Source organism: Aythya marila (genome assembly GCF_965140915.1).
Source record: "Aythya marila genome assembly, contig: HAP1_HAP1_SCAFFOLD_78, whole genome shotgun sequence".
Classification (NCBI taxonomy): Eukaryota; Metazoa; Chordata; class Aves; order Anseriformes; family Anatidae; genus Aythya; species Aythya marila.
In genome coordinates this window covers 1-9,612 of record NW_028137463.1, presented here as the reverse complement: position 1 = coordinate 9,612, position 9,612 = coordinate 1, and the positions used below count along the sequence as shown (strand labels likewise).

General features: G+C 60.8%; 1 protein-coding gene across 1 annotated transcript; it reads right to left on the bottom strand.

The window, feature by feature from the left end:
- Positions 1-976: 976 nt before the first annotated feature.
- CLPTM1 (CLPTM1 regulator of GABA type A receptor forward trafficking) lies at positions 977-9,338 on the bottom strand (the record flags this gene model as incomplete). Its single annotated transcript, XM_082785205.1, has 15 exons — positions 9,247-9,338; positions 9,049-9,155; positions 7,912-8,035; positions 7,558-7,716; positions 6,823-6,940; positions 6,230-6,315; positions 6,015-6,135; positions 5,421-5,665; positions 4,896-4,989; positions 4,466-4,656; positions 4,272-4,367; positions 4,049-4,184; positions 2,706-2,872; positions 2,112-2,115; positions 977-1,125 (listed from the first exon to the last, which is right to left on the bottom strand). Exons 1-15 carry the CDS (start codon positions 9,298-9,300, stop codon positions 977-979), a joined length of 1,851 nt encoding a protein of 616 aa, XP_082641331.1. The 5' UTR covers positions 9,301-9,338.
- Positions 9,339-9,612: the final 274 nt, after the last annotated feature.

Genomic DNA, 9,612 nt, shown 5'->3' with positions numbered 1-9,612 from the left:
CCTGAGGCCCCCCAGACCCCATCCTGCCCCCTTGAGGCCCCCCTAAAACCCCCAAAAGCCCCCCCCAACCCCCCTGAGGACCCCTTAAACCCCCCCAACCCCATAAGACCCCCCTAAAACCCCAAAAAGCACCCCCCACCCCACTGAGCCCCCCAAAACGCCCCCTCAAGAGCCCCCCCACACCCCTGAGGACCCCTTAAACCCCCCCAACCCCATTGAGGCCCCCCCTAACACCCACAAAAGCCCCCCCCAACCCCACTGAGGACCCCTTAAACCCCCCCAACCCCATAAGACCCCCCCCTAAAACCCCAAAAAGCACCCCCCACCCCACTGAGTCCCCCCCAAAATGCCCCCAAACCCCATCCTGCCCACTTGAGGCCCCCCTAACACCCCCAAAAGCCCCCCCCCAACCCCACTGAGACCCCCCTAAAACACCCCCCCAAGAGTCCCCCCACACCCCTGAGGCCCCCCAGGCCCCATCCTGCCCCCTTGAGGCCCCCCTAAAACCCCCAAAAGCCCCCCCAACCCCCCTGAGGACCCCTTAAAACCCCCCCCAACCCCATTGAGACCCCCCTAACCCCCCCCCAACGTGGGGGGGGCACGCAGCGGGGCATTTTGGCCACCCACGGGACTTTTTTTATTGACTCGCGCTGAGAACGACGGCGACGGCCCCCGGGGGGGGGGGGACGACAACGGGGTGTGGGGGGGGGGGGGGCAAATGGGGCCGGGGCGCTGCCCTACAACACCTGCACAATGGGATGGAGCTGCACGACGGGGAGGGGGCGAGGACGCCGCACTTGGGGGGGGGGGGACACACACACACCAACGAGCCCCCCCCCCCGGGTGCTTCCCCACGCGTCGGCCCCCCCCAAAAAAAAAAAAAACGAAAAAAAAAAAAAAAAAACGGAAAGAAAACCAAAAAAAAAAAACCCTTTTTGTAGGGCGGCGGAGTGTGGGGGGGGTTGGGGGGGGGGACTTAATCCTGCTTTTTGTCCCCGGGGGGGGGCAGGGGGGGCCGTGCCCCCCCCGGCCCCTGCTGCTCGCCGCTGATGCCGAACTCGTTGACGCGCGTCAGGTCCACGCGGTAGATCCAGCGCTGGTAGAGGTAAATGAAGAAGACGACGTCTACAAAAAAAGGATAAAAAGGGTAAAAATTAAATTGGGGGGGGTCCTAAATCCCCCCTATTAGGAATATTTGAACAATTCGTGTCCGTAAAGAACAGTCCTGTCTGCCTCTGGCAATTTAATTCTTGAATTCAATTCTGGTGTCCCAGCCTCCCCCCCCTCATTATAATCCATTTATCAAATTTTTAGGAAATCGCCCTCAAATTTATCAACCTCTTTGATTTTATTTTATTTCTAACAGTTACAGCCTTTTTGTGTTTTTTTGGATTAATTTAATCTCCTCGCGTTAAATTAATCGCTTCCAGATTGATTAATCTCCTCGCGTTAAATTAATCTCTTCCAGATTAATTCATCTCTTCCAGATTAATTCATCTCTTCCAGATTAATTCATCTCTTCCAGATTAATCTCCTCGTGTTAAATTAATCTCTTCCAGATTAATTAATCTCCTCGTGTTAAATTAATCGCTTCAAGATTAATTAATCTCTTCCAGATTAATCTCCTCGTGTTAAATCAATCCCTTCCAGATTAATCAATCCCTTCCAGATTAATCTCGTGTTAAATTAATCTCTTCCAGATTAATTAATCTCCTCGTGTTAAATTAATCCCTTCCAGATTAATTAATCCCTTCCAGATTAATTTAACGCTGCTCTAGGTGTGCCCGTCCCTGGTGAGGAATGTTTTAATTAGTGGTCGATAAGGAAGCGATTTGGGTTTGGGTGAAGGCTTTGGGGTCTGGGGGGTTCAGAGCAATTGATACCAATTAGGGACTATTATGGGATGCTCTGGTGTCTGGCCAGGGGGCCAAGAGATTAAAAAGAAGGAAAAAAAAGAAGCTGAAGGAGGGCTGGGAGACAAAACCTGCAGAAAATGTTCTGGGAACTTGGGACGGTGCCGAAATAGCACCAAGGGGAAGGAGGAGGAAAAAATTTGGAGAGGAAGACTCCGAGCCTTCAGCAGGAAAGACCCCCAGAGGGACCCTAGAGACCCCCCTAGAGACCCCCAGAGGGACCCCTAGAGACCCCTAGAGGGACCCAGAGACTCCCAGAGACCCCTAGAGGGACCCAGAGGGACCCCTAGAGACCCCCAGAGGGACCCCCAGAGGGACCCCTAGAGATCCCAGAGAGACCCCTAGAGACACCCAGAGACCCCCAGAGGGACCCCTAGAGACCCCCAGAGGGACCCCAGAGGGACCCTAGAGACCCCCAGAGGGACCCAGAGGGACCCTAGAGACCCCCAGAGGGACCCAGAGGGACCCTAGAGACCCCCAGAGGGACCCAGAGGGACCCTAGAGACCCCCAGAGGGACCCAGAGGGACCCTAGAGACCCCCAGAGGGACCCAGAGGGATCCCTAGAGACCTCTGGAGACCCCCAGAGACCCCCCTAGAGACCCCCAGAGGGACCCCTAGAGACCCCCAGAGACCCCCAGCGCACCCAGCGCCGTTTGCTCACCTCCCTTCCTTTACATTATTCTTTTAATAAATCCTATTATTTTTTTTTTAATTTAATCCTAACTGAAATCCTCAGCCATTTCTAACACCCCGGGACCCCCCCCGGGACCCCCCCCCATTTTAGGGCTCACCGTCCGCAGGCAGCCTATCCTGTACATCATGGGCATCTTGATGACGAAGGCGAAGAGGTCGTCGATGAAGGTGTTGAGGGCTTTGTAGGTCAGCATCCGCCAGGGGAGGTGGGCCACCGACTTCAGTTTGTAGTTGATAAAAAGCTGGGGGGTCATGGTGATGAAGCCTGGAACGGGGGGGGGGCAACCTCGTTAGGTTAATGAGCTTAACGAAGGGTTAAGGGAACGGGGGCGCGATCCTGAGTCTGACTCCTGTGGGTCCCAGCCTGGGGAAAAGAGGTGGAAAGGGGTAAAAATAAAAGGGGGGGTGCCTGGAGAGCTCCCCACCCCCTCCCGGGGGGTTAAATGGGGGAAGGTTGTTGGTTTGGGGGGGGAAAAATGGGGGTTTATCATGTGGGGGGGGTGTCGGGGGAGGTGGGACGCCTGTGGTTTGCTCCAAAGGGGAGTGGGATGCGGGCAAACCCTCCCCGGGGAGCCCCAAAACCCCCCCCCGGGGATCCCCAACCCCCCCATAGGGAGCCCCAAAACCCCCCAGGAGCTCCAACTCCCCCCAGAGAGCCCCAAACCCCCCCCAGAGAGCCCCAAAACCCCCCAGGAGCTCCAACTCCCCCCAGAGAGCCCCAAACCCCCCCCAGAGAGCCCCCAAACCCCCCCAAGCTCAGCACGACCCATTTCTGCCTTCCACCCTACCCAAATCTCTCCTTTCTCACCCCAAAACCCTCCCCACCTTCCCGGGGGGAGCCCCTTTGGACGTTAAATCCCACCGCGAGGCGTCCCCGCGGGTGCCCCCCCTTCCCTCCGGGGCCCCGCTGCTGGTAAAAACTCCCCGATTTTGGCCATTTTGGGGGGTGTTTGGAGGATTTGGGGGGGGAGTCGGGAGGATTTGGGAGGGAGTTTGGAGGGCATTTGGGGGGGAATTTGGAGGATTTGGGAGGATTTGGGGGGCAGTTTGGAGGATTTGGGGGGATTTGGGAGGATTGGGGGGGGCGTCTGGAGGATTTGGGGGGGATTTGGGAAGATTTGGGGGCAGTTTGGAGGGAGTTTGGAGGATCTGGGGGGGAGTTTGGAGGATTTTGGGGGGCTGTTTGGAGGGTTTGGGAGGATTGGGGGGGAGTCAGGAGGATTGGGGGGGATTTTGGGGGCAGTTTGGAAGATTTGGAGGGATTTGGGAGGATTTGGGGGGGGAGTTGGGAGGATTTTGGGGCAGTTTGGAGGGAGTTTGGAGGATTTGGGGGGCAGTTTGGAGGAGTTTGGAGGGAGTTTGGAGGATTTGGGGGCAGTTTGGAGATTTTGGGGGGATTTTGGAAGATTTTGGGGACGGGGCAGCCCGGGGGGGGGCTCACCGAAGGTGAGGAGGAAGCCGTAGAGCATGCTGAGCACCCAGGAGTACCAGCCCTTGTGCTCCAGGTACAGCAGGCTGTACACGGCGTAGCAGCCCAGCAAGGGGAAGAGAATCCACGAGAGGTACCGGAACGCCATCTGGGGGGGCCAAACACACCGGGGGGGGGGTCAGCAAAGCTTTTTTGCCCCCCCGGGGGGGTCAGGGCAGCCCCCGGAGCCACTCACATCGTCGTAGACCTTCGTGGAGGACTCGATGTAGGTGGATTTGTCGGTGAAGGTCGGGCGCGGGAGCAGCCCCGCCACCTTGTGCTCTCGGTCCAGCTGCCAGAAATAAAAGAGGGGGGGGCACAATAAATAAATAAATCACGGCGTGCCAAAGCTCCAGGATGAATTTGGGGCCCCCCCACGTGCCCCCTTACCCGCACGTCCATGACTTTTGTGATCTTCCAGAGGTCGATGAGGAGCCCGATGAAGACGCTGACCTGCACCACGAAGTTGGTTTCGTTGTCCAGGATGTAGAGGAGGACCACGAGCGACTGGAAGACCCCGAAGAAAACCGAGCGGACCGAGAGCCCCTCCAGGGACTGCCGGCTGTTCCAGAACTGGATGTCTGCGGGGGGGGGGCCACGGTGTCACCCCCAAAGCGGGGAGAGCCCCCGGTGGGCGCGGAGACCCCAAAACCCACCCGTTTGGGGCTTTGCACCCTCAATTCTGCACCCAAAAGCGGCTCAGGATGCTCCAGCAGGAGGACACCCACGCTGTCACCCCCCCCGGGGACGGCACGAGGTGGAGGGAGGGGGTTTTGGGGCTGTCCCCCCCCCGCTGACCCTGTCTCTGGGGGGCACTCACCGTTTTTGAAGGCCAGGAACTCAAAAACGCTGTGGACGATGGAGACGACGATGGTCAGAGCCAGCAGGTAGGGGTTGGTCTCCAGCAGGGCGACCTGAAAAGTGGTGTGGGGGGGGGGTGAGGACCACGCTGAGCCCCCCCCCACCCACCCAGGGCCGGGGGGAGCACCGGGAGGGGTCGGGGAGGTGCTGAGGGGTGGAATTGTGCCGTGGGACCCCAGCCTCTATCAGCCAGAAGGGCAGCGTGGGGGTCCCTGCGTGCCCCCCCCTCATCATTTTGAGCTGTTGGGGGCCAAAAGGGAGCCTCAAAGCCCCCCCCCCATGTGTGTAAGACCCACACCAGGCTTCCTAAATCCCCGTCCAAGCAGATTTGGGGCTCCCCCACCCAATTTAGGCAGCCAGATCCAGGTCTCGGCGCAATCAGCGCGGCGAATTTCCGCCTCGGGGGATCAAAAAACCAAAAACCCTGAAAATTGGAAGAACATCCCCCAAAATCGAAGCCCCGGGGGGGGGGGGCGGCTCTCACCTTCACCGAATCCTGCTCCTCGTCCGACTGCTCGTAGAGGTCCTCCCCGAGGAAATTCCAGGGGGATTTGGTGCTCTGGGCGGCGTAGAGCTGCCAGCGCCAGAGGGAGAGGGGGCAGAAGGAGAGGCGGAAGGGCAGGCGCTGGAGGCTCTCGTTGATGGGGAAATAATCCTTCTGCAGGTTCCAGTAGTCGTTGAAGTAGAGGATGGGGTAATAATCCCCGCTGATGGCATCGAATTTCACGTCTGGGGGCAAAGGGGGGGGGGACAGGGAGGTGAGAACGGGACGGGGAAACGGCACGGAGCCACGGAGACGTCGGAGGTGGTGCCCCAGGGGGGCAAGGGGGGGGAAGGAGGTGACCCCCGAGGGCTCAGCGGGAGAAAATCCGGCTCGAAAATGCTCCTCCAGAACCCAAATGATGCTGAGGAGCCCAAAACCAACGAATTTCACCCCGTTTCTGCAGGGTTTGGTGTGTTGGGCGCCGCCAGGACGGCTCCCGGCACGGGGTGGTGAGGGCATCGAGCCCCCCGGGGCATAAAATCTCTGAAAATAAATTAAAAAAAAAGGGAAAAAAGGGTTTGGGGTGGTACTCACATTGGTCCAGGGGTGGGGGGACGCTGCCCTTCACCCAGGGCGTGTGGTCGTCGACCATGTTGATGGTGAGGTTGGGGTGCCAGTGCGAGATCACCTCCACGGGGCCAAAATCCTCCGCCCTCTGCGGGGGGAAAAAGAGCTCAGCGAGAGGACACCGGGGCTGGGGGGGGGGGAAAAAAATAAAAAAAACAGGGAAAGGAGCAGCCCCCCCGCACCTTGATCATCTCCGGGTCGGCCTCCGTCTCGCCCGTCAGGAGGTTTTTGGTCTTCTGGAAGCGCCGCCGCTTGTATTTGTTGATCACTGGGGGGGAAAAACGGAGCTAAAAATGGGGCTGAGAGCCCCCAGCCCCCCTTTCTCGCCCCCACCCCACACAGAAAAGCATCGGGGGGGGGGGTCCCAGGGAAGTTAGGGGCTGCCAGGGTGCTATAGAGGGAGAGGAGCAGCCCCTGAACCCCTCGGGGGGGGGCTGATCCAGACCCTGTCCCCATCACCCCAAAGCCAAACCCTTGGGATCACCCCGGTGCTGGTGGAGACCCCAAAAACGAGGGATCCGGACCCCCCCCCAAAATCCCATAGGAGACCCCAAACGTGGCTGATTTTCCCCCATAAGGCCACGGAGCCCCCCCAGGACACGACACCAGAAGGTTTTTCCTTTGGGGGATCGCAAAAAAAAAGCCCCAAAACCGCCCTAAAACGGGCAAACACGAGGCAGGGCGCCCGGCGGTGGCCTCGCTGAAGGCAAACGGCTCAAGGAGGGTGCTGGGGGGGGGGGAATTGGGGTGCCCCCAGCCCCCCCCCGGGCCGTACTTCGCGATGTGTGCACGGTGGCGAGGCGCCTGTAGAGGTTTTTCTGCCGGGGGTCGGGGTGGAAGCCGCTCTTGGTGAAGTAGACGTGGACGTAGATGGAGCCGTTCTGCTGCACGCTCTGAAAACGGGGACAGAAAGCAGGAAAAAAATAAAATACAAAATCAGAAAACGACCCCTGGGGGCTCAGCTCCCCCCCCCCAAACCCCTCCAGGATCACCCAGGTCCCCGTCTCCTTCCAGTTTGCGCCCAGTGCCTCCTGTCCCGGTGCTGGGAACCACCAGAAAGGGCCTGGAGCAGCCCCCGCTGTGCCCCCCCTTTGTTTTTTTACAGATATTGGTGGGATTTCCCCAAAAATCCTTTTTTTTTTTTTTTTAGGAGCCCAGCCCCATCATCATCCTCACGGCCGGGCTCTCCCCAGCGTCTCCACGTCCCCTTTTTTGTGCTGGGGGGCCCAGAACCGCACCCAAACCTCCAAGTGTGGCCCCCAAAACCTCCAGATGTGCCCCCAAAACCTCCAGATGGGCCCCCCCCGGAGCTAAGCAGACGAGCAGGACCCCCCCAGGGAGGAAAAAAAACGGGGAAAAAAACAAACTTTTGCTTTATTGCACCCAAAAAGCGCCGTGCCCACCGCTCACGGTGCGCGCATGGGGAAAACGATGCTTCCGCCCCCATTTCGGGCCCGTCTGACCCCAAAATGTGTGCGCCCCCCCAAAAAAAAATTAAAAACCCCCCCACCTGGGAGATGTCCACCTCGCCGTAGTGCTCGTAGCAGCCGTCGGCGTTGTCCCCGCTGGTCCAGTCCCCGTAGACCAGGTCCCGCTTCTGCCAGAAGAGCGCGGAGCTGACGTTGAAATCCGTAAAGTGCTCGTGCTCCGAGATGTAAACGTAGAGATCCTGCGGGGGGGGGGCACCACAAAAGCTGCCGGGGGGGCCACCGATGCCCCAGCGCATCCCCCAGCGCGACGCCACCCCCCAAAAAAAAAAAAAACAACCCCAAAATCCCCCAAAACCAACCCAAAATGCTGCTGGGGAGGGGGTGCGAGGCCCCCCGCCGCCCCTCCCTGTGTGTGTCCCCCCCCTCCTCGTTACCATTAAAGTGTCCTTAGGGAAAAGGTTTCGGCTGGGGGCTCGTGGGGGCCCCCCCGCGCCGCTCGGCTCCTGCGGCGCCGGCCCGCGGCGGAACCAGCTGCTGATGGCCCAAATGATGAAAATCCTGCAAAAAAAAGTCAAAAAACCCCAAAAAACGCCATTTGCCATCAGAAACCAAGGTTGTTTTTTTTTTTTTTTTTTGGGGGGGGCAGGGAATATTTCAAGAAATTGGGCATTTTTAGGGGGTTGGGGGGTTTAAGTTGGTTTTTTGGGGGCTGGAAGTTTTTGGGATGAGGCCACAGGTGCCCAAATTCCCCCCCCCCCTTCCCTGTGTCCCCCCCCCCCCGTGGGCACGGGCACACCCAGGGCATGCGCGTGGACTTTGCCCCCCCCCTCCTCCGAGGAGCTGAGGGCAGTGCCCGGTTGCAAGGGGGGAGGACAAGGGACGGGAGAAGGGGTCCGGGGGGGGGACACGGGGACAAGTGGGGTTTGGGGACACTTGGGGGGGGTAAAGGGGGGGGTCTGGTGGGGGCTGCGGGGGGGTAGGGGGATACTGGGGGGGCACAGCATGGCCCTGGGGACATTGGGGCAGGGGAAAGGGACACGGGGGGGGCACAGAAGGACCCCCAGGGCCATTATGGCAGGGGAGGGGGCACAGGGGGGACACAGCATGGCCCTGGGGACACTGTGGGACTGGAAAGGGACATGGGGGGGGACACACAAGGACCCCCAGGGTTGTTTCGGCAGGGGAGGGGGGCACAGCATGGCCCTGGAGACACGGGGGGGGGCACTGAAGGACCCCCAGAGCCGTTATGGCAGGGGAGGGGGCACAGGGGGGGCACTGTAGGAGGAGAAAGGGACACGGGGGGGGCACAGAAGGACCCCAGGGACACTGGGGCAGGGGAAGGGGGCATGGGGGGGGGCATGGCATGGCCCTGGGGACACTGTGGGAGGGAAAAGGGACACGGGGGGGGGGCACAGAAGGACCCCCAGGGCCATTACAGCAGGGGAGGGGGCACGGGGGGGACACTGCACGACCCCGGGGAGAGGACCCTGGGCCCGGGGGGGGGGCCACGGGGCCAGAACACGACCCGGGGGGGGGACACAGGGCCCGGGGGGGGGCCACGGGCCCGGTACCTGAAGAGGACGCCCTTCAGCACCTGCCAGGCGTTGGGCGCCGGCTGCTGCCGCTGCGTCTCCGCCGCCGCCGCCTCCCCTCCGCCGGCGCTGCCGTTGCTGGTGACCTGCGGGGGGGAGGAGCTGAGAACCGAAAAGCCCCGAAAAGCGCCGAAATGGACCCAAAAAGGACGCCCCCCCCCCCCCCCCGCTCCGTACCTGCCCCGGCCCCGCCGCGGGCCCCGCCGCCGCCTCCCTGCCCGGCGCCGCCATTTTGCTGCGCCGCCCGCGCAGCTCTCGCGAGAGCGGCCCCCACCGAGGGGGCGGGGCCTGCGCGGGGAGGGCGGGGCTAGCGGGGGAAAGGGGCGGGGTTGGAGAGGGAGGGGGCGTGGCTAAGAGAAGCGGGGTGGGTATGGGGACATGGAGGGGTATAGGGGAAGGGGCGTGGCTATGAGGGAGGGGTGGGGTTTAAGGAGGTATGGGCGGGTGGGGGCGTGGCTAATGCAGATGAGGGCGTGGCTAAGGTAGATGTGAGTGTGGTTAAGGCGGAGGGGGGCGTGGTTAAGACGGAGGGGCGTGGTTAAT